The sequence below is a fragment of the Larimichthys crocea genome, chromosome VIII (genome assembly GCF_000972845.2).
Source record: "Larimichthys crocea isolate SSNF chromosome VIII, L_crocea_2.0, whole genome shotgun sequence".
Classification (NCBI taxonomy): Eukaryota; Metazoa; Chordata; class Actinopteri; family Sciaenidae; genus Larimichthys; species Larimichthys crocea.
In genome coordinates, this window is record NC_040018.1 from 4,015,279 (window position 1) to 4,040,892 (window position 25,614).

The 25,614-nt window shown below is 40.8% G+C and overlaps 1 protein-coding gene across 4 annotated transcripts in view; it reads left to right on the forward strand.

The window, feature by feature from the left end:
* The window catches only part of tspan4a (tetraspanin 4a), a 151,008-nt gene that overhangs the window by 22,169 nt on the left and 103,225 nt on the right, over nucleotides 1–25,614 (forward strand). For 2 of the 4 annotated variants that reach the window (XM_010735709.3, XM_019275857.2), the window contains exon 2: nucleotides 13,657–13,736. In XM_010735709.3, coding sequence (XP_010734011.1) covers nucleotides 13,674–13,736 — 63 coding nt within the window. In that variant the 5' untranslated portion in view covers nucleotides 13,657–13,673. Of the gene's footprint in view, nucleotides 1–12,008; nucleotides 13,737–25,614 lie in introns of those variants that run through there. The other 2 variants (XM_019275855.2, XM_019275854.2) reach the window with 2 other exon arrangements.

Here is a 25,614-nt window from a genome sequence, read left to right on the forward strand (position 1 = left end):
TCTTAGTGACTGTTAAGTTTGTTTGCTTTTTTAAAATTAAACTGGGCTGTCTGCTCTCACTGCTCCAATATCAATCTGGCAACAAAAACGTCATCTGTGTTTGCACAGGTATGCTCAATTTAGATTTGGGCATATTTTCAGGACAAACTATAGATTAAATCAAAACTCAACTAAGACCACAGAGACTCCCTCAGCATCAGTTCTCCCATCCATACACTCTGCTGTTTTCCCCTCAAGTTAACTCAAACTCTTCTGTCTCTGCAGCAGCAGCAGCAGAGATGTTGTAGAACTCAGTTGTGGGAGGTAGAGAGTTACATTCGAACCCTCACCTATGGTCCTGAGCCTCGGGTAGTGACAGAAAAATAGATCATTAAAAAAAAGCTTCCTCCTTAGGGTGGCTGGAACTACTGTTTTCTTTACATGGTGCAAACTGAGGTGGTTCAGGCATCTGATGAGGATACCACCTCCAAGGCGTCTTCCTTTGGAGGTGGTCTAGGCGTGTCCAACTGGTAGGAGATCCCAAGCCAGACCCAGACCCTTGCTGGTGGGACTTTATAGCCCACCTGGCCTGGGAACAACTCAGGATCCTTCAGGAAGATCTGAACTGTGTTGCTGAGGTAAGGGACGTCTAGAACACCCCGATAAAACTGCTGCCACTGTGACCCAACCCTGGATAAGCAGAAGAAAATTGATAGATGGATGGATAGTTGGACAGGTAGCATCCAGTGCACTTATCAAAGCTTTAACAGACCAGAGCTCGGGGACTAAAAGCTATTACTACTACTACTACTAGTATGCTTTCCACAGTCAAGAATACATTTTCTTGCTTAAGAATAATATCGAATATCACGAGACGTATGAATAGTGTGCACCCTGGCATACTGTGCTGGCTGTTAGGTCTGTGGGTGGGTACAGTAGGTCCTCAGAGAGTACTTTCTACTTTAAGCCACAACAATTAACCAGCTTGAAACTAACAGCAGGGACTTTTCAATATTTTTTTCCATTGATGCAGAGAAATACAAAAGACTGTTCTGCACTCTTCTACATATTAAATGCAGGTAGGCGTCCAAAGCTACTCTTTTCTGCCACCCACAATTGAACTCTATGCATATGCTGTATATATCCGTTTGGCTCTGAGCGTGCCATACAGCATAATTACATTTTATGGTGTCGGGTAACACAACGACAGACATCAATGGGCTCATCCACAAACACGCTTGATGAACAATAGGTTGGCTCCCATGCTTTTCATGGTTGCTGAATTGTTTTGTGTCCCCTCATATAAAATCCCCTTGTTGGATTAATAATTCTTTCAGTTAACAGCAGTAATTAATGCTAAATTATAGCGCACAAAGGTATTAAACCATCACAATTAACTAATGGTGACCAAGGTGTGACTCATTTATTTTTAACTCTTGGGTTTTGTGGATTCATATTATTCATTCATGATAGTTAATGTGTGTGTTCATGTTTTAATTAATGTTTAATGTGCAATATCACAGCTCTCCACACAATTTCATCCTGCGATCTACAGTATATTAGTGCAGTCTGACCTAAAAAGTGCTGTCGGCCTGTCCATCAGTTCATTGGTCCAAAGCCAAGGAAGTATTCAGATAATCTACTAAAAGTCCAGTGTGAGACAGTTTAGTACAGTTGTCATGAACATGGAAATTAGCTATAGATATCAGGCTGTAAATGACGTGAAGTTGGACATTTTAACATGGGGGCTTATGGAGATTGACTCTGATGAGATGATTCTGCAGCCAGCCTCAAGTGGACGTTGTGGAGGAACTGCAGTTTTTGGCACCCGCGCATTTGGCTTCACTTCACAGCTATGGAGGTTACCACTTGGTCCTCTTCCACAGAGTCCGCCATGTTTCTACAATAACCTAGAATGGATAAACTAGGTTGTAGTTTATTCTTATAAATGTATAAAAGTACTCTTTTACAACTAAAAGATATGCATTCAGATTTCAGCAAAAGTAGCAATAAAATGTACCCGAATAATCAAAAGTAAAGCACTCATTATGGCTCCTGATTTAAAAAGTAACTAGTAACTACAGCTTTTGAATAAATGTTGTAGGTTTTCACTCATTTCACCTGAAGTTGATGTTAAAGACCACTGTGTAAAGTCAAACTGTTACAAAACGACTGTTCACTAATCATTCGTTACAAAAATGTGGCTGTGTAATATAAGTGAGATTATACACATTTTAAATTGTCTACACACATTTTCATGGCAGGGAATCACACAATTAACTTATTGCATTGTTGTAAATATGAACTGTGAATACATCAGCCTGTAAATATTTCTTCCAGTATCTCAACAAATCAATGACCCATGTTTTTTGTACACTTAAATTATTGCATGCAAAACACTTTCCACCACTGATAGTCCCCAGAGGATGAAACTTAATTTGTTGATGTTTAATTCACCTTCCTCAAACTCCCTTACATCGCTTTTCTCATTTATTAATATCCAGAAAGATTATACATAATGTAATACAATAATTAAGTAACCTTAGACATGCCATCTGCATTCTTCGCAGGACTGGATTCAGGTAACACAGATACATTTTAAATAGAATTAGCTGCAAACAGCTGTTGAGATTATCAGCTTCAGATTCTCTCATCCCCGATGGAAGCGCTCTTATCTCACATTTAAATGACCCTTTGTAACTGTTATGATTATGTTATTAATGCTATACGCTTGTGCAGACATATTACTATGCCAACTGTGCTCAGTGCTATCTTTTCTATTCTTTTCTGGCAGAAAATAAACCTATTCAGATTTCTGCCTGACTGTTGTCCAATATGTGATATTTCATTTAGTTTCTGGTAATTTTAGACACAGCTGAGGTCTGAAGACAGATTAACTTTTTCTGTTCTGTTGTCACTGTGCATCAAAATTATATCTAGATTTTTAAAGTGTTTTCTAACATTAGTTAATATGCTGGCTTGTAAATTTGGTATGTGTCCAGAAACTGTGAAGGTAGCTTTATTTAGAGCATTTTGTACCCTGTTACATACAGCCCACGTATGGCACTCCTGCAGTGAAAACAGCACGCAGAGGCTCAGCATGGCTGAAAATAATGGCATGCTTTTTAAACTTCCACAATACCAGCCAAATGTTTGCAAATGTCAATGTCGCTGCCATAGTCAGTATAAAGAATGGACGTTGTATCCGTGACGTCACCCTCAAAATCTCTGGGTCTGGCTGCTGCCATGTTGGCAGTTGTTGGATCATTGGTGGACCTCAGGTGGGCTGAATGACTCCGGTTGCTCAAACAAGCCATCTGTAACGATTCCCACTTGTTAATCAAAGCGCCCACGCTGTTAATTATGCATAACTTTAAGCCTCAATATAATTCCACTAAATACCACTGAGGTTACTGCTTCATTTCTGTCTTTATAATATAAAGTTGCATATGTATATGTTTCTATATATTTACTGTTGTTTTATTATCTGTTTTTATGTAGTGAGCCATGCACCTTTTTACTGAGTGTCCTTACTAAGTTTAAATTATTAATAAAAAACATTGTTCCTAGAACTCTCTGTTATATCAGAACATTGTGTTTTGAACACACTCACTAGAAAATATAATAGATATCCTTCACTATCTTTTACCATTTCTAGAGGGCTTTTACATAATTTGTTTGATTTGATCTTGCTTTTCCATTTTTATTAATTTTCCATTGCTGGTTTCACTTTATAGCAAACGCTCGATCATATCTTGATGCATCTCTTTAAGTTTTATTATGCATAAATTTCTTTTTTGTCAGTGAAGCGAATCTTAAATGCCTCATGAGTCGACCTGGGTGGATAAAACCCATCAGAGCTGTTGGTATTAATCATCGTGTCTCTGATTCCTCAATGATCTTTTCTCTCATGCTGTTGTGAAATTGCAGCTGTGTTTGTTTTTGTGTGATATCAAATGACATGTTGTCAACACCTGAGCCTGGCAAATTCTCAGGTTCTGATGATTAAATACTGGTCACCAAGTGACGTTCTGGTCTGCACATTATTCATGTCCAGAAAGTGGCACAGGCTGTTGTGCAGACTTGCAGTAAATCAACATTTACTGAGTTTTAAGGTGCCTCAAAGGCACTTCTACATGTGATTTGAAAAACGATAAAGCTTTAACTTTACAGAGGATGAAGCTGTTTAACGTCAAGCTATTAAAAATGGTACCTTATATTTCTGGATCCATTTAAGTAATTAGTGTTGTATTGCCAGTACAGTAACATGTATATGTGTTATCATGATCGTGTCAAGAAGCATAATTTGTGACCTTGTGAAAATGAAAGCGTTGAGTTGCGATCAGATAACACGTTTATTAAAGCAACAGTGTGTAACTTTTCTACAGTAAAATATCAGGTGTTAAATGATTTTGATGCTGCACTGATATGTAATTAGGTGAGCGGCGTTTCTGTCATCCTCACTCTGCGCCCTGTACATCTGCTCTTGCAGTCTGTAACTCTGTGCTCCAGGTACGATCACCCATGAAAAGTACGTAACGCTATATGGCACTAAGTCACACACCACCAACTATTTCACTGATTTGGGTGAAACTGGATCATATTTTATGGAGAAAATGTTTTCTGCTTTTACTCTGATGTCGTCCGGCTGCTCTGCCTCAGTTCTCTGATTTACAGAGTTTCCTGATGGACAGTGAAGTAAAATGCTGTGAACTAAAGTAGCTGCTGTTATCTCAATTTGTTAGTCAGGCTGCCTGGAGACTAGAACACAGGGAAAGGGTCACACCTTTTGGACCACAAGGAAGAGGAGATTTTCAACTGGTTTCAGGGCACAGGGGAAAGCTGACGGAGAGCAGAGCTGATGTCGGGCCAGAACTGGAGCTGTGCAAGCGGGCGGTGTAACCAGGCTCAGCAGCCTTTATAGGCATAAGGGCAGAGGTGATAACACCGAAGGGGACATTGATGGAGGAAGCTAAAAAGAGAAAAGGTGTGAATGACCATGCAAGAAGCCACCAGACAAGAGTAAATCTTTGACTGACTTTTAGTCGCCGGAGAGAGCTTTGTAAAATAAAAGGCTGAAAGACACAGAGCTGGGCTTCTTGCTGTTGGTTTTGGTATAACCGGTTTTTGATCGTAAGCAATATAATCATAACAAATACAGGTGCACATATTTCTGACATATTTATGGTATTGCACTGCTAAATCACAAAAAATACACTAAAAACACAAAGCTGCTCTTTCCTTTCATAGCTGTTATGATTTTACATGACGGATGCTTCGCTGTGACCTCCTAATAACGTCCAAGGAGAAGGTTGCCTTAAAAGAAACATGAAGTATGAAAATACTCATATTTTTTGTGAATGCATAAGCTGAAATTTTACCAGGTAAACATCTCTAAACAATTTGCCAGCCTCCAGTGGAGAGCCATTCTCATTTCATATGCTCATATTGCTGCTGTGTGTGCACTGCAGTTATCCTTGTAGCCTGTTTTGTCATTTAGCAGAGATATTCTTTGGAGACTCATATTCTGGCTTTAAACAAGGGAAAGCAAGCCAGACTCCAACCCCTTTATGGCTGCATGGAGACCAGAGTGCAGCACAGAACACTTTTTGTATCTCTGTCTGAGCACGTCAGTCTGTTTATGTGCTTTTTTCACATCACGCCGAATCATACAGAGATCTAACGTGTGCTTTTATTTCTTAACCTTCAGTTTTAAACAGCAGAATTTCACAATTTTGTGGATAATGTTGCCTTGCTGAAGCCAGATCTTTTTTTCCCCCCCCTCCTCATCTGTGTGTTTGTACATGCTGAGGACATCAAAGCAGCATCAACCCTGGGGGTGCCGCTGCACACTCACTTTCTGTGTGTGTGCAAGAATCAGAGGGAAAGAGTTGTGTTGGTGTGGTGGTGGATGTGTGAGGTTAGGAGGATGACATGAATGGATGAAGGACTAACATTAAGGTGTTGTACTTTACGGTGTCATGGTATGTTAATAGAAATCCACTTACAGGCATAATGAGTTTCCTGTTGCAGTCATCCCATCCCGGTGTGTATTTCAGGAAAGTGACAGCAGATTGTGCCAATTGCTAGTTTAACTGTCACACAAGTGGGATGAGCCTCATGTTGTATAAATAAGATATTTCCCTTGAAAACGCTGCTTTGTTGAATACTCCATTCTGATTGGTCAATTACAGCCTGATATTTCTGTATAGCAGACCGTTGCTATGGACACAGCTCTCAAAGACTCTGAGGCCCACAGTAAAGGCAATAAAATCATTTTTAAATCAATAAAAATCATTTTTAAATGTAATAAGAGGGATAATAAGGGCAAGCCGGTCGTTGTAGTGAAATAAACCCCTACATAAATCACCCTCTAGGGGTTTATTTCCCAACAATGACCGGCTCACTCTACATTATGCCTTACATGTATTGTGATTGATCGATATGTATCATGTATGAATGTGCGTGTTCAGTATAGGGGGAAGATATCTTAGCTGTCGCTTCACCTTCAGTCACAGACAGAGTTAAAGTGTGCGTCTGTGTAAGGGTGCATTTCCGTCCACCCGTTTAGATGCACATATTTTGAATTTGTTCCTAAAGACAGCTTGATGGAAACACAAAAATAAACAAATTTCATTATTACAGAAACGTAATAATAGTAGGTTGAAACTGCTAAAAGAAAAATAGGACAGCTGCCACCGATGCTCCGGTGGTGTTCGTTGTGTATGCAAGCCAGGTGTGTTGACACACACCAGCTGATGAGGCGTTGCCACCACTTTGTGGAGACTTGAGGAGTGACAGTCCAGCCCACCTACCTGTATTTAAATTAAACCACCTGACAGTCAAGGCGGCTTGGCTTTGGTGTTGAGCTTGCCTCTCAGTTATACTTATGAACAGACATTTTTATAGTAATACTAGTGTTAACACAGGTGTTACCAGTGATATTAATTAAGGTTCCATTCAGGTCAAACAGAGTCAAGGTGCTGCTGTGGTGCATGTTGGCTCTCTGGAAAGTCTCTGAAAAAGGTCTATTGTGAGTGATGCTAACTCGTTTTATGTTGAGGTATCTTGTTTTTTATCTGAGGACTGGGGCAGGTTTAGTTGATGCGCTGATTTGCACACACTAAGGCATATTTTTTTTAGAAGCACTAGCTTTAGGGGTGCTGTTCCTGTGGTTTTTTAGTTATTTAATAATAGATTTTGAGTTTTTTCTTTCCTTTTTTTTTTTTAGATAGTTCAGACTTAATTGGTTGGAACAGCATCCGCTCGCTCTTTGTTTCGTTTACCTCACTTCTTTGTTGTATAATTAATCCAAATTCCTGGAAATAAACAACTTTGTTTATCCAAATGCATCTGGTTTTATGTCACGTCCTTCCCTAACACGAGCTGCATCGTAACAACAAACCATGTGATGGTTGGTCGACCAGTATGCAGTACAGTATGCATGTGTTTCCCAGAAACCAAATTTATTCAGGTGGAGCAAAAGTAAATGTTTCATTAGGTTTACCACTTAGGGCCTGGTTTAGATATCCCATAGGAAAAATACAGCACACACTTAATTTTCCTGGCGTGTAGATGGGAATAAACAAACAATAAACAGACAACCAGGCTGTTAGCTCCCTAAACCTGCTATACCCTCTCCCCTGCTCTCTGTGGCCAATCAGGGAAGGTCTCTGGAAGAAGTGCCACTTTGGCCCAGGTGGCGTAACCTCATTTTGAGCTAAATCGAAGTTAATTGTACAAAATTGACCAAATGTTAATCACGTTTACCGTCTCAAGAGGCATAATCAAGACATACCTACTGTTAATAAAGTTAATAATCCAGTAAACATTAAGTATGCTCTTTCTTCTGAAAAGGTCAAGAGAATTAAATTCTTCTACCAGAGAACCTGTATGTGCAGAAAGACTAAACACAGATCAAATACTTTCAAGTTCTCACATAAATGTGGACCAGAAGAGTGAGAGCAACGTACACTAAAAATAATCAGAAATATCAGATCTGTGTGGAGCAGCGTGGAGACACCTTTCTCAAATTTACAAACACAAACAAAAGTGCCATATTTCCATTATGTATTTTTTTTAATTATGCCGTCTTGTTGCACCCTCTTTTTATGCAATGGTTTAATAGCACCCGCATGGAGAATTAGAGCTACCAGCTGTCTCAGTGACCCAACCCAATATTCATGGAGCAGTAGTGCATTACTTTACATTTCCTTTTACAGATTTTCTGTGAATTTAGTTAATTTTAATGTTAATGAGAAGAATGCTTTTGCCAGTTTATAGGGCTGTTAAATGATAAAAATAAAAAATAAATCTGTTTTATGTTTATTTTTTTGGGCAAACTGTGAATTCCTGATCAAGTTGGTAGAATGATACAAAAACAAAGAAAAGTGTACAAAATACTGAATGTATACAAACACCAACATCCTTACATCCCCAAAAGATTTTTTGTAAAACTTTGACCCTATTTCAGGACAGAATTTATAATTTGTTGCAAAAGCTAGGATGTAATTTTGAGTTTCATGCATCTCATTTTTTTCCTTTTCCTTTCTTCCCTTTTTCTTCTCTGATGATTTCAAGAAAAAAGTTGCTTTAGTCTTAGTCTTAAGTTACATCTTGACTTTATTTCTCTTTATCTTTAGAGATGAAATATTTGGTATTCAGTCCTGATTTTAGGAAGTTTTGAGAGAGACATCTCTTTCTCGCATTAGGTCCCATAGGTTACTATTAAAACCAGGGCAAATTTAATTTTAGATTTGGGTCCAGCCTTTATTTTGGTATATTTTTAATAAAATCAGTTTGAAGGCTACTATTAAATCATGACACGCATGCGCATAGGGATTACCTGCAGCAGTCTCATACCATTTGGTTTGCTGGGTATTTTGATTTCAATGAGTTTTAAATCTTTCTTTGGATCGAAAGAGATTCATTTCCTTTTTTGTTTGATTTGTTTGTGTCATGTCTTTGTCAAATTTCCAGCAGCTGTAGGATTATGGCATGAGAGGCCAGTAATTAAGTTTCCTGTTCGGTTTTGGTAAATTTTGTTCATCTCATTGGTGTATTTAGCATATGTGTCATCTGAACGGTTTTAGTGATATCCTTAGAGGTCCAGTGTGTGTAGGATTTTAATGATATTTAGTGGTGTAGCTGCTGATTGCAACCCTGTCACCTCACCCTCTTTTCCCTAGCGTAAAGGATATGGAGTGGCTGTGAAATGCGCGTAAGCGCCTGTCTAGAGCCAGGGCTTACTTTGTCGGTATAAGATGGACTCTGTGGAGAGGATGGACTCTATATAAATATAAACAAACATAACACAATGATTCTTATTTTTAGATGATCATACACAAATGAAAATATTTCTGCCATATACTATAAATAGAGCCCTCTGAATCTGGACCTTTAAGTCTTTTTCAGTGTTTTTTCTGTAACCACTATAAACAAATGTCTCCCATAATATTTAAGAATTGGCCATAAAATGTAAAAGAAAACATTTGTTGCAGTGTGTGGTCAATAAACTACAAATATAAATAACATCAGGGGATACATAACATCCAATAACATCATGGATAATGTAATGGTGATCCCAACAAACTCCAGCATGTTTTCATTGATCAGTATCGATATTTGTTTTAATGCTCCATTTAACATACAAATCAGATCCCCAGCACCCACCCCTTTACTTCTCTCTTGGTTGTACGCTCTTGGGAGTTAAGTTTCCGTAAGATGCAGGAAGTCAGTAAATGTTCAGGACAAAAGGCTGTGTATGCTTAGATATCCACCAAAGATCCTTTAGTTTTCATGCACATTCATATTATTAACAGTCTGAAACGTTTTGGTTTTCTGCTGTTTAACAATCTCAGAGCTGGTCGTAGTCCATGGCACATTTGTTGTAATAATTGGACCAGCATTTATCTGTTTTGACCTTGAGTTTAGAAACAGTGTTTGCTGACTTGTTGTTACCTCATAATCCAATGGGGAGAGTGTGGTCAAGGTGAGTCTGCGGTCGAATCAATATCCTGCATTTGCTGAAAGTCCAGGTTCAGGTGTTAGGTGCACTTGCTGTATGTATTTTTGACACTACAGAGAAAAATTGAATAACCCTAGTTTATTTGTGCAGGGGGTTTGCTCTCTGACCATTATGTTCATGCTGCCTACACTGTTGGAGACGCTCATCCACCATCCTGAACACTGACTTCAGGAATCAGGTGGTGCAGCAAGATTCACAGACAAAATTACATGCAGAGATGAATGATGAAGTGGCAGGCCCGCTGTGAAAATGAACAGATACAGGGCCAAGAGATGAGATAATTCCTTGGTTTGTGTGTTTTTCCAATTGCCATGATGATGACATTTCATTTAGCAGAGGTGAGGCAGCCAAGCCGCTTCAAACACTGTCAAACACCTGCCACCGTCTTTGGTCTAGTCTTCAGCAGTGGTTTAATTGGATAGCAAGCTGATGGTTGTTCCTGTTTGCTTGTTGATCTACATATATATCACTGATTATTGTACACACAGCACAGTTTTACAATTATTCAGTGATTTTGGTGAAACGGGATCATATTTTATACAGGATATATTTGCAGGTTTTCCCTCTGATGTCCTCTGATCGACAGCTTTGGCTTCAGTAAAGTAGCTAAGTGCCAATTAACTGCTGCTACCTGTATCTAGCAGGAAACAGCATCCTAAGCCTGACTGGCCTCAAGCAGAGCTTCTGAGATCAACAGGGAAAAGTGTTACACTACCGAGTCGATTTGCAGACCTCCCTGACGGAAAGATTGCCAAGTAGCGAACCACTAACTGCCGTCAGCTGGGCCAGCTGTGTAACTAACTGAACTGACTCAGCCCAACTCGGTAGGCGACCGTTTACCCTGCCAAACTGGTGACTGCTGGAAGGTGCACACGACTGGGCCAAAGGGAACACGCACACAAAAAAAAAATCTACAATTCTAGTACTTCCATGGAAAAATATCCACAACTGGTAAAGAATAAACTTCTTGGCACTGCTTTACAACATTTGTCATTTCTCTGGCATATCACTGGGATCCGCAATGAAACTACAGTTAGAAAAACAAACATATATGCAGCATAGAAGGGGTTGAAATTCAAATAGCAAGTGCTTAAGATCCTAATGTAACCTAGTTAGTTCTGTATTTCTAGAAGACTACATTGCTGCATCGTTGGCGCTATCTGCTCCTCATTACTCATCATTACACACTATGTTTTAAAATCTTTGGATAAACACCAGTTTGATGGATTAAGTCCAAAATCGCTCTTATCTTTTTGAAGCTGCCTCATGCTCGGTGCTGTCAGTCGGTAATCACTCTCGGAGGCTGCTGCCTCTCTGTCTGACAAAAATACACACAGGAGTCAAAACTGAAATCCATTAAATACTTGATGCAGCTGTGAATAAAAGTCAGTACCTCTGCAGCTTTGAAACATCCCCATGGGCTCATCAAGCCGCTGACCCATATGGCAACCTGCTTGTGGAGAGCACGCAGTTATTTTGTGTGAATGTCAGCAGCAGTGTGCTCTTCCCTGCACTGTACGTCTGTACAGAGACACACTTTAGGTGAGTTGGGTTTTTTTTTAGTGTGGAAATCTGTGCCAAGTGTGGCTACACAGATACTGTATGACCCAAGTCCAGGTCCGGAGGGAGACAGGGAGAGAAGAACATGACTGAAGCCAAGCGTGCAGAGAGCAGCTTGGGTTGTGCGCAAGAACAACCTCTGCATGTGGAATGAGTTCCAGGCAGGAGGCAGAGAGGAGAGGAGGAGAGAGCACTATAGCGCAAGTGCAGCAATGTTCTTAGTACTGGTATGTTAACAACACACCAGGTTTTTTGTGCATCTATGTGTGTGTGTGTGCGTGTGTGTGCATGTTATCTGGTAGATGGTAGGGCATGATTGGCGTGCACACGAGGGAGGATGGGGGACTGCGAGACACTGATTGGTTGCACTCCCTCGTAGGGTGTGGCCAGAATATGAATGACTGCTATTGCCTTTCGCGCTGCCGGGTTTTGGGGACAGTTACTGAGGAGGGATGGGGTGTTTGTGCGTGCAGAGGGGAGAGCATCAGAGCTTGTGAGGGAAGGGAGGCAAGAAAAAGGGGGAGGGAGAAAGAGAACAGGAGCTTGTGAGAAAGAGAAGGAGGGAGGGAGCTTCAGGCAGCAGGACCGGACTACCGCTCAAACACTGCAGTCTTTCTTTTTGCTTCTCTGAGGAAACTGTCTTTCTCTTCTCTCCCTGTCCGTCTCTCCTTCTTGTTCCTTCTCTCGCTGCTTGGCCATGACCCCGGTGGACACCTTGATCTCCTTGCCCACCTAGAGAAGAGGATAGAAATGCTGTAGCGGAGGAGGAGGGAGAGAGACGTGAAGAGAAGAGGGGACACCGCACACTTTGCCTCACTGATGAGAGAGTCTGGAAATTAATTAACCGCCGTCAACACAGAAGGGGGCAGGAAGAGAATAATAAGGAGTTAAAGAGGGCGAATTACTAGATGTGTGAAGAGCAGGCTGGAGAGAGAGGCAGAGTAAACCCCTGGACACTTTTCAGAGACAAGTTAGGGCAAGAATTTAAAAGAGATACTAATTTAAGCAAAAATGATCCACTCACATACGTTATTCATCCTCTCATGCTCCTTTTCAACCTTCTTCTGACATTTGTCACATCGTCCCTCCCTCTCATCTCATTTATTCATATTTTTCTTTTTGCATGTCAGCAAAAGCAGATCGACAGCCACACGCTGAACACTCAGCCACGACTTAGAGAGCAAAGTGTGGCATTTCATTCTCAGTGGATGTGTGATCTGTTTTAAAAGAAGTTGATTGGCTGACGCTGGGGTGCTATTACTGACCCCCCCTCACCAGCCGAGAGCACCTGCTCGTGGATCTCTCATGAGACCAGGTAGGACATTTCTGGATCATTTTGCCAAACCCAAAGCAGCAGGAGTAGTCGAGTCGAAGCCCTCCAGTCGCTTCCCCCTAACTGAACTGTTACGAGATGAAACTGCAAACCGGTTTATCTCGCAGAGCATGACACCTGTGTTTGAGGGATTACAGAGAGGGAAACAGGGGTGTGCAGATGTGTGTGTGTGTGTTGGGATTATGTCCTAAATATACAGAATTACACAGGTGTTGCAGCAGGATTATGTAAAGACTCCTGCTGAATAGAAAGGCACTCTAGGATTAAAAAGAAGAACTTCATTCAAGTGAATGGCAGCACATTATCTTCCACAGATTAACTCAGATCAAGTGTGATCATGCTTGGGGTATAATCAAATCACCCATTCCAGAGTTTGATAGGGGGTCATAATTATTTTCAGGATAGGTTGAAAATTGCTGAAAGACATCTCTCAGTGGAATAACTTCTAGACTTTTGCACCTAAAGTGCACCTGAAGTGACTATTAAAGATTCTTAAAGGCTCATTCAGCTTCCATAATGAGACGCTCGAGCACAGATGAGACTCCATACCGGCGCAGTCCATCTCTGGACAGCAAACCCGACACGCCACCGTTCACTTCTGGGTTTCACCGCTTCAGCGGGGAGTTTGAGTATAAGCGGCCGCCGTTTGCCTTTGGCTTCCACACGACAAAGGGGCCGCAGACGTCCAAGGGACGCTACGCCCAGGGGAAGAAGTATGTGGTGTTTTACCTGGACCTCTCCTTCATATTCCTCCTAGAACTTCGGCGCTGCAGGATGGCCGAGGGTTGCATGATGGCCCTGCGATATGGAATGGTCTTCTTCAACCTCCTCTTCTGGGTGAGTCCATTTATTTTTTTAAATGTCTTGAGTGTGTGTGAGTTTGTTTAGCAGAAAGTCTCTTGTTTCTCCCTTCTACTCATATTTTCTTCCTTATATTGTTCAGAGGGAGCTCTGTTGTGTGTGCGCCTGTGCTGTGATATGAGAGAGAGACAGATCATGCATATAGATCATGTGTACAAAGCCCACTGTGTGGGTGAGTTGAGCTTTTTCTCTTGCCAATACAGTACTTCACGTGTGGGCGTACGCTGCATTGTTTGCTGTGTTAAGCTTTGGCATATTTGGAGCTTGCATTGTGCGTACACTAGTTAATCACAGTGTTACCACTGTGATGCAATTCCTCACCTATCTCTGCTTCACCCTCCTCCCTGCAAAACAACGCTTCTCAGCCCATTAAAGCATCTGCTGTCAGTCTGCTGTATCTAGCTGATCATATCTGTTTGCCATGGGGATATTTGAGCTCCGGTGTCTATCTGACTGTCAATTCCACTCCGATAGCCCCACAACAGATCACTTCCATGCACATTGTGAAGGCTGTCATGTTCCACAGCTGCACTTCACATTTAAAGATCCCGATCACTGTTTCATCCGTGTGTTTTTTTTGTTTTTGTTTTTTTTGTCACAGAATCCCTTGCAACTTGCAACATGAAGGATGTTGGTCTCTGTGGTTACCTTGCTGGGATTACTTTGATTGTCATACTTCTGTTCTTATTGGTAATGGAATGAGATGAGGACATGAACTCTGAAATGCAATCTAGCTGTCAAGATGCAGTCTCCCTCGGGGGAATGAGTGACCTTTTCACCTCCACATCTTCAGTCGGCTATAAACTGCACTGTCAAAGAGGTGTTGCAGTGTGTGTGTGTGTGTGTGTGTGTGCATTCCCGCCGGGATAAATAATGACCACATGATCACAAGGAACCTTCTCCTGAGAAGCCAATCGTGTTATGATCCTCTAGGTAAGAACAGAGGAGCTCTTCAAATATAAAGCCTGCCTCCGAAAACATTTCTTTGGAGTCTTGATCGCAAATGTCAGACCTCAATGTCGACACCATTTCAGTAGCAATTTACAAGCTGTTACATCTTTGCAAACCCACTCTTTGTACCTCTTATTTGAAATGTAGTCTTTTAAGTGGGTGACTTCTCAAGGTGTTAAATATGACCTCAATATTCTGTAGACAGTCGAGTGGATGGGATGGCGGCACTCGGGACAGACTGTCAACACAGATTATATGAACACTGACCCAGTCAAAACTTTACCTTAACTTTCAGAGCGACTCAGCAAATAAAAGTCAACTGTGCCGAGAAGAGGAGCACAGTCTCTGAGTGCTCTCACCAACTCTCACTTAGACTATTATTATCTTTATTATTTATATCGGTGTGATTCCCGACTTCGCAGGCACATCTGTATATAAGTTCTCACAGAGTTCCTGAGGAGATAGAAGAAAAAATTGTGACCTGCTGCATCATTTTGCGTCACTTTGACCCAAAAACATTTTTGATAATGTCGACATCACCATAAAGCTTTGAGTTGCTCCTTTAAAGACATACAGTAAACTCTGGAAATGTGTTTCTGGGTCAAAGCGACTCAAACTGACAAACAAACATGTTGCATACATTTATAATAAACTGCTGTCGTGTAGGTCGTTTGTGTAGGCAGCTAATTATAACCTATATTTCAGTTAATCGATAGGCAGAAACCTCCAGCGGCCCCGGTGATTATGACGGGAGCATAGGAGGAGGTCAGGGTGGGTGGATGTGTTAAACACACCAAGACTAACACCCAGGAGACCGCTGTTCACTTATTTTAAGTTATGTAATGCACTTAACCTCATTAACATTACATAACCTATTAATTTTAACCTAACTGTGTAGTTGTGGTGCTTGAACCTATCCAAACTACGACAACGTTAACCACATGATGACGAAGGTCCTGCTGCTGGTACTCTCCAACTGTTATATATGTTATTTAAATGATGATGTATTCTTAATATCATGCAAATAGGGCTCTGCACTGTGCAGAGTGCTGAGCAGGCTTTATGACTGACCTTGGCTGTTTTTAGGGAATGCGAATGTGTGGGTGTTCAGAGTTCACGAAGAGTCTTGGAGTTTGACTTTGGCAGAAATCGATTTTGTTTTAGGTTCACACGTCCGATTAGTCAGATGCAGCTCTGGCACATTTGAACGTCTTTTAAACTGACCTTGAGCTGGAGAAACATTCAATAAAGGAGAGTCATTTTTAGGACAGCGTTGATATTTTCCTATACAGTAATACTAAAGACAGACAATTTTGTCTGGTGGGAAACTTTTTTGTTAATATGTTGTTACTGCTGATTTCCCAAAACTCGAGATCAAAATAAAAGTGTGTGCTCAGCACGTACACCATACAAGAAAGTAATATGTTTCCATTTTGAAAACATCTCACAGGATTATAAGGAATGTCAGTCGTCTGTGAAGAGTAATTTCCTGCTTGTGCCGTAATGGACAGAGATCAATCTTCTTTGGGATGTATTGATTCTACATTAAAGTTGCTTGGCTATGAAGTTGCCATTTATTTAGCCCATTTTCTCGACAAGAAGAGGAAAACAAAAAGTAACTTGGACAAAATGAGAACACACAGCCAAGAAAGCTGCAAAAAGATTGTTGGTTTCAGGCTGTCAGATGTGAAATTTCCACTGTTTATATCATCATAAATTGAAATTATTTAAGTATGTAACTGTTTGAACAACTGAAAAAAACATCTGAAAACATCATCTTCAGCTCTGGGGACAACGCCTCAGAACTGAAGGATTGTTGTTTTTCACAAGATTCGAAAACAAAATAGATAATTCAATATTGAAAACAAGTGTTAGTTGCAGCCTTAATAGTAGATAGTGTATCAATGCTGTGTCTCAAATTGCATACTCTCAAATACTAACACTTGCTATTTTGAGTTTTCACACTGTCCAATATGGTAAAATGCAGTGTACTGTGAGTACCCGGATTGGTGAACTTATAACAGCTAGAGTAGTTATGCAATATACAAATGTAAATTGTACATATGTATATATATATATATATGTATATATAATATATGCCGAAGAGTGCACACTACACCAGGCGGTACATAGTGTACACAGTGTACTACACAGAAGTGTACTACACAGAAGTACCCAAATTGTGGACTAGAGTCCTGCTCTGCACCGTGGTTCACTCAAAGCTGTATTGCAACAATAATAATACATTCATGAGTATTTTGGCATTTCCACACATCTGTCAACAGCGTGAAATTTGCTTAAATGCCACTGAGAAATTCACCGCCCTCCTGCTGTGTTTGTGTTATAGAAAAATGCGTGTTATCCAGAACTTTATGAGTGTTAAATGTACTGCAGTACGATTGTCCAGTTTTCTGACATAAGACCAAGAAGTTTTCTGTCATGCAAGAAGTTAAGTGTCCTCCTAGAGGCAGCAACAGCAAAAAACTGGGTAGTTATAGCATGTGCAGTGACAGCTTTGGCTAAAATGACAAAGGAAATAGTGCCACTGCTACTGAGAGACAGAGGAAAGTATAAGAATAAGTACGGCAATGTACAAGCCTGACTGTTAAGTGACAGATGATCTCTGCTAGTTGCAGAGCAAAAATAAATACACCATAGCAACGAGCACAGAAGACATCAAATATATAAATAATAAAATCTCAGCAGTTACCGGTTCAACCACTGAATAAACCCACCTGAAACCTCCTCCCCACCGCCACACATACACGCACACACACGTTTTTCACACTTTAATATACAGTATATGAAGACATAGAAACCGTGCGACAGCGTCGACTTCACAGTGTTAAATTTATACATCTTTGATATGCATGCAGAGGAAAATGTGAGTTTGCATGCTGTGTGAGAAGACAGTGTGAGACATGTGACAGACAGAAGAGGACTATACATATAAGTCTACAGAATAACTTCAAGTATAAAATATTAAATGCCTGCAGGCTTAAAATGTGGCTCTGAAAAGTCTGTATCTGAGCCGAGCTGATGTCAGCTTGGATTTACTGAAGTTACAAAAGATTTAATAGAGGGAAAAGCTCAGGGTCATGGCAAAATGAAAAAATATTAAAACATCAATAGAGATTGATCTACTTCTGTATTGTTTGTCTGTACGCTCCAAACACCCATATTGTTACCAAAAAAACAACAAAAAGACGAATAAATTCACAGCTTCCATTAGTCTGTTGCCTGGTTAGAGTGCAATACCATGTCATAAATATGGGGAGCTGTATTTGTTATGATTACATTATTGATCAAGTTGACAACTTTGCTTACAGCCAAACATCAAATACGTGCAACAACACAAGACATAGCAGCCAGCTAATGTTACTAGTCCAACAGCAAGACGCCCAGCTTGGTGTCTGTCTTTCAGGCTTTTATTTCACCCAGCTCTCGCCAGCGACTGAGTCAGTCCCAGATTTACTCTTGTCCGGCTTGTTCTTGCGCCATCACTCTCTCCTTTTCTTTTCTTAGCTTCCTCCATCAGTCTGTTCTCCTCTGCCAATATTTCCATAGAGCTGCCCGGTTACATCGCATGCTTGTCCAGCTCCTGTTCTGGCATGACACCAGCTCTACTCACTGTCAGCATTCGCCCGTGCACTGGGTCTGAAAACCTCCTCTTCCCAGTGGTCAAAAATGCCTGTGGTGCAAACAATAACACGCTTCCAGTGCTTTGAGCTGTTTAGTTTACTGTCCATCAGGAAACTCTGTAAATCACAGAGAGTTGATGCACAGTAGATGGAGGACATCAGAGGAAAAAAACTGAAAACATTTTCTCCGTAAAATATGATCCAGTTTCACCAAAATCAGCTAAATAGCTGGTGGTGTGTGATTTAGTGCCGCAATATCCGGAGTACAGAGTTACATAGTGCAGAGTGGGAAAGACAGTGGCACCCGATTACAAGTCAATGTAGTATGGCAAATGACTTCTCATCTGTTATTTTATGGTAGAAAGGTTACCCAAAAAATACTCCAATCTGGATGAAACAAAAGTCCCAGGCTTTGTGGAGGATAGTTCCCAGTGGAATATCTTTAGGTCAGATGAGTACCTGGGAGTTTAAGATTGAAGATAGACCTTCTTTTTCTGTTTTTCTCCCAGCTTGGCATTGAGCATCTCCCTTGGGATGGGCAGCAAACTGCCAATCACTCATGCTGTGCTACCCTGAGCAAAACAGGAGATAGAGGAGAGATTGTAGCAGAAGAGGTCAGCATGCTATATGTTATTGTGGCTGATATAACAGGTGATATTTTTCTGTCAACTCTGGCTTGACTGCATTCACATTTGGTCTCTTTTGGTGGATTAATATGAAGTTAGGGCTGTTTTGACACGACTGTGCATTAGTTTTTCAGCAGCAGTAGTTGAAGCTACAGTAACGCCTTTCTCTCCAGGTGGGGAAGTGCCAATTATCTGCTACCTCCAGAATCCCTGGAGTTTATTACTGTCAAACCACTAGGTACAAAGTAGTAAAGCTAATTTATTGAAGAAATGGTGGAAGTTTTTGTCAAAAGATGCCATAAAAATTGCAAAAAAAGTACAGTAGATCAAAACTTAAAAGCTAAAAAAGTCATTGAGGCGCAGGCTCCTTCATCTTTTTCTATTTATTTCATGTTTGCTGGAGCTGAAGGTTTTATGGCTTTTACTATAAATTTTCCATCCACCATGTGAGAGTTTTGGCTACTTGTGTTTGCTACTTGTTTTGTTTCCACTCTGATAATAATAAAACATCAAGTAACCAATTTCAAACCCTGTTCTGGGTGGAAGTAGGAAATGGCTATTTCTGTTGCCACTTCTCACACTATGTAACTTTGTGCTCCACGTACCATCACCCACAAGAAGTATGTAATGCTTAGAGTCACACACCACCAACTATTTCACTGATTTTTGTGAAACTGGATCATATTTTAATGGCGAAAAGGTTTTCTGATTTTCCCTCTGAGGTCCTTATTGACAGTTTCCAGTTACTACAGCTGCTGTTAGCTAATGTTAAGTAAGTTTGTTAGCCAGGATGTCCGGACTGTGAGTTCAGAGTACCGGGGAAGTGTTAGTGTTTGTACTACATGTGTTTTGGACTACCGAGAAGAGGAGGTTTTCAGGCAGGCTGACAGAGAGGCATGGAGTGTCATGCCAGAAGAGGAGCTGGATAAATGGCAGAGGTGAAAAGACCAGAGAGGACGTTAATGGAGGAGGTTGAGCAGAGAAAAGTAGAGAATGCCTGAGCAAGAAGCCATCAAGAGTAAAATTGGGACTGACTTTTAGTCGTTGGCGAGGGCTTATTGAAATAAAAGGCTGAAAGACAGATGCCGAGCTGGGCTTCTTGCTGTTGGACTAGTAAGTGATATTAGTTGGCTGCTATGTCTTATGTTGCTGCACCTGCTTTATGTTTGGCTGTTAGCAAAGTTGTCAACTCCCTAGTATTGAGTATCCCTAGCTGTCCATATTTACGACAGTGGGATTACACTCTGAAACTGGGGGCGCTAAATTGCACAGTGTTGTTTCTACACAGTGTTATGCTTTCAGTCAGCAAAGATGCTCATGTCACAGCAGCCAAAAGTGATTTTCTGGGACAAACTGTCTACTTGTGTTGGTGTCACCCACTAATTTGCTCTCAAGGCAACTGCAAGAGGTCAAGGAGTCAAACTGTGATGGTTTAGTGAGAGCTGTCGTTATGACTGAGGTCAGAGCTGCTGGTCGGCAGCTGCTGAAGGAACCGGGATGATGGAAACAAGTACAAATGACAGTATCCACTAGTCCAGGAGGGACTGCAGCTTTATGACATTTTTCTGCAGGCTAAATCTACATTAAAACTTTAAAGCCACTTTCCTAAAGTTAGCAGAATCTATATTAAGCTTTAAATCAGTCCTGAAAACTGAAATATTTTATTGCACTTGTAGTTAAATTATTCATTCTTGTTTATTATTCATATCTATCATTTTTATTACAAGCTGTGACTTTTATGATGACATTGTTTGAAACCCTACACCATTGTTTCTTTCCCCTCCATTTTAAGTGTTTTTTTTTTCCTTAAAAGCACCCATTGTGTTTTTTTGGTTTGTTTCAGGAGCAAGTTTAAACCTAGTTTCACTTATGTTTTATGTCCCCAAACATCAAGTCATGTTCCCCGCTGCAAACACTTCTCATCACTGTTTACATTAAACAAGGCCTTCTTGCAGTGTTGACAGCTCAGACAATGCTTCTGGTAATAGAAAGGGAAAAGAAAATGGGAAGTAAACACAAATGAAGTGCTAATCATGCATCCAAGTCCCTCTAAGTACGTCATATAAAGGAATAGTTAAACTGCAGTAAGTTTGTGCTGCAAAGACTATTTTTAAAATCTGATTCCACCTGGAAGTTCTGCTTCTTTATATGATTTGCATACTGCAAAATAATCAACACCAAAATCTTTAAATTAAGAATTAGTAATGTAACCCTATATATAGCCTACAGGCTACTGTATTGCATACTAATAACAGAAGATATAGTCGTGTTATTGGTGGTGGAGTCTCATTTCATTCTGTGGAACGAAGCCATTTCTCAGCCTGAATTTGGATTTCATGCTTCCATGTCATTAAAAGGTGCATCGACTCGCAGATTGTCATGGAAACAAGTCTTTTTCGAAGTACTGCATGAAAAGGTATCACAAAGGTCCATGTTTGTTTGTATGTATGTGTGTTTGTGTGTGTGTGTGTGTGTGTGTGTGTGTGTGTGTGTGTGTGCTCACATATGTCACACACGCAAATAAAGTCAGCTGCAGTGAACACTCACTTATATTGGAATCCAATGACTCCTCAGTCACTCGGGGCTACAGTCAGATACTTACATGTTAATTCCCATTTACTGTGAATGTGTGAAATAAGCTCAACGCTCTGACCTCGTCAGATCAACGTCTGTGTGGGTGTGAGAGCAGCCTGGGTATCACTTCTTCCCAGACGAGGAAGCAAAAAAAAAATGAAAAAGGAGAGATGCTCCAGGACCATTGCTTATTATCCCCTAAATGTAGCAGCAATGACTGCACCATAAAATTGCAACAGTGGGAAACTCAAAAATATGCGACGATGCACAATATTAATTGTCTTCAGTGGAAACTACCACACAGCTGGAAAAAGCGCCCCACAGTTACAAAATACCAAAAAAAGACTTCTCATTTACAACCACTTTTTAATTAATCTTCATATCAGAAACAGCTTTTCCACACCAGGGAATGAAACCCAAGTAGCAGCGGGTGAGACTGGGACAAAGAAGAGAAGATAGGAAGACAGCATGCAAGAAGGAAGAGACTGAAGATGTGTCCTCTGAAGTTCTGTTTACTTGTCATCATAATGTAGGTCAGAGCCCAATGGAGGATCCATAGATTGCCAGAGTTGTGAACAGTTTGCATCTGTCTGCACTGATTTAGCCGGATCAATAGAAATTGTCTTTCTACTGATTTGAGATCTGCCAGCAACACCCCACCCATCTCCTTCTGCCCCATCGATTCGCAGCAGGGCCAGGGGGACGTGCACAGCATGAGTAGTCCGGATTATAGACCTGCAGTTTGCATTTGCTGAGTTTGGCATGTTTGTGCACAAAGCTCACAGGCGGCTCTGTCACACCCACCTTCGATTGTGGAGGAAACTCTTGGAAATTGGAAAATAGGAAGGGACACGGAGGATGACTTCATCTCCTTCTTTACTATAAATCATTATTACGTTTAGAGATGATGACATACTTGCTGTGTTTAAACATCATCAGCAGTTTTCTCAGGTCTGGCAGATCTGTCGTGTCATGCAGTGGGTACAGCTAGTTAGTGCTGAATAAATGAGAGTATTCTGAATTAAATATATCCTAAATACAGAAACAAGTTTATTTTCTGACATGCTATGTTAAAAATATCCTTTAATAAATCTCTCCCGGGGTTTTTTTATTGGCTCTGAAAGGGGCTTAGGTGGTGCCTCAGTGAAGCTGCTCTGGCTTTATCGTCGCTGCCAGTTTAATACTCAAACCCCTTTGATTCCAGTCTTCAGCCTCTATAGACACCAGATTTTGGCATTGCAATAGCACTGACCTACTTGACACATTCTTGAGCTGTTTAAAATCCAATTTTGTTCTTGTTTTCATGGTTATGAAAAGCAACAGCCACATAAATTCGTCACTATGAAGTCATGACTTCTTTTGTCCTCACCAGTGATATTTATAAGTGAGCTGTTAACAGCTTATTTTCCCTTGTAGTGAAAGGAAAATGTGTTACTATGTGAACATATATGTGCAACTTTCCATATATATCCTTGTAATGTGTAAAAAAAAAAAAAAGAGATCAGTTGACAAGCGACGACAGCTTGAGGGCTTTGCTGTAAAGTTCTTCCTCAGTCATTTGGTTTATGCCCAGAGATTGGAAGCTGCTCTATGTCTCCTCACTGGATTTGATGTTTTCTGACACGTATTCCTGCGACAACACATCGCTGTCCCTGTTGGGATGGCCTTGAAATGTTGCCACCATGGGCAGATCATGGCACGGTGAGCGTAGACATTGCTTGAACTCCTGTCGCAGTGTTTGACCATCATGCTTCGGAGCCTCCTCCATCACTCCAGTTGTGGTTCTGGCCTGTATCCATTGCTTCAGGTTGTGCTGCATCCTCATTTCTAGCTGGTCCCATTGCTGGGCCAGGTACTTATTGTCCAAGATCAGCGCTTCCTCCTTCACTGCAAGCCTGGTCTTCAATCTTCTCTAGTTGGCTGCACATGACCCGGATCTCCTGGGTGCAGTTAACCTATCTCACAATGTTAATGAAAGTGGAAAATAATCTGTGTACCTGCTCTAAAATGTAATGGGTTCTTCCATGACCCATGCTGTACCCTTCCACCAAGTTTTGTGAAAACTGGGTAGTTTTTCTGTAATCCTGCTGACAGACAGACAAACTGAACTAAAACATCGCCTCCTTGTTGGAGGCAAATATAAGCAATGTGAATTCAATAAACATCTTTTTGTTTTCATCTTCTGATGCAGCTTGGCTACACGAGGCTATATGAGGTTTCATTCTAAGTTTAATCATGTCAAAGCACTCCTGAGAGCCTCTTGATAGAAAAAGTATGTCAGTAACCAGATGCCATTCAGTTAAGAAGCTGATCTCAGGTCTGTTTTGGCTGCATGTTTTTCTCCTGTTTCCCTGGACACTCCAACATTACTTTGACTTTGAGCCGGCAGACTTTTCAAGAACTGAACAGCGTTCAGACTGTATTGATGTAACTGATAACATGACTTGTGCCCTTTGTCGGCTGCCAGCATTCTTCACATTACAGTCAGTCCGTTCTAATTGGCCCTTCAAAAAGCTTCTTTTTAAGTACATTCCCGTTTCCACAGCTTTGTGAAAGGCACTTCTAAAAATTGTACAAACTGTTCATGTATCCTGTGTTAGAGAACTTTACATTAGATTTGAGGTTAGGTCTGGTGTTGTGCTCATTAAAGGTGGGATTAACAATGTCAGGAAAAAAACAACAAACCTGCATAGACAGTAAAAAAACATAGTCGTAGTAATGTCACCCTCAGGTTTATGAAGAGCTGTTGTGATGCTCAGTTTGTGGTGGTTCTTGCCGTTGGCAATCCTGCCTCTGCCGCCTCCCAGCTAATCCACAATGGGCAAAGATGTGAAGCGTGGGTGGAGCTGAGGGGGCTGTATGAAGCCTGAGTGCTCAAACAAGCCACATGTGACATCATCTACCTATCAATCAAAGCAGCCACGCTGTTATTACGCATAACTTTAAGCCTTACTATAATTTGAACAGGTGAGTTCTATAGAAATTCTGACTCAGTACAGTTGTCATGAACAGGGAAATTAGCTATAGAAACTGTTTTTTGTACCAGGTTTTTTGTACCAGGCTGTAAACATGTTGGACATTTTAACATGGGGACTTATGGGGCCAGCCTCAAGTGGACATTCAAGGAACTGCAGTTTTTGGCACTTTGCTCATTGCTTTCACTTCACAGCTGGTTGAAAAATCTATATTTATAAATAACAGCTTTTAAATGTCCAATGCATCAGATTGAGAGGGCTCTGTTTTACATACAGAATATGGCAGAAATGGAATATACTATGTTTTCATTAGTGTATGATCACCTGGAAATAAGAACCACTGTGTTTTTGTTAACTCAGAATGAGCCTTTACTATCTACAGCCTGCCATGTTTATAGTAATACTGGCTTCAGATAGGGTATTATGTGTTTTTTGCTTGTTTTGTAGCCACTGTATTTTCTCCTTTATGCTTGGAACAGGTGGGTGAGTTGATGTGGTTGCAAACCACAGCTACACTGCTAGATGCCACTAAATCCTACACGTAGATCTTTTAAATCAACACAACTGTCATTGATTGGTGCGAGGAGGGTAAAGCCAACCGCTTAAAAACCACTGCTGCAGCTTCCACGTCAACTGGAAATGATAATCAGTCTGATTATCAGGCTGACTGGCATCTCGGATGGCGGATTAGGCAAACATCAATGAGAATAACCTTCAGATTAAGCCAGGCTGACTGTTAACCCCCGGTTTCTAGTCTTAATGCTAAAATAAGCTTGGGCTTCATATTTACTGTACAGACATGAGTAGTAGCAATCTTCCTCTAGAAGTTACACTGATATTTACTATCGTCACTCTTTACATAATGTGCTCCTGGACAGTAAACATGTTTATTCAGTGAATCACTGATTTAAAAGAGTTCACTCATCACTTGTCTGCTGCACTTCCAGAATAGCCCGGGGACAGAGTGGAAGTATTTAGTGAAGGATGTGCTCTCTATTTTGTCAGTATCCTGACAGTGAATTATTTCCGTCACTGCATCAGTCAGGCATGACTGCAGCGTGGCTGCTCTCTGTACACAGATGGCCTT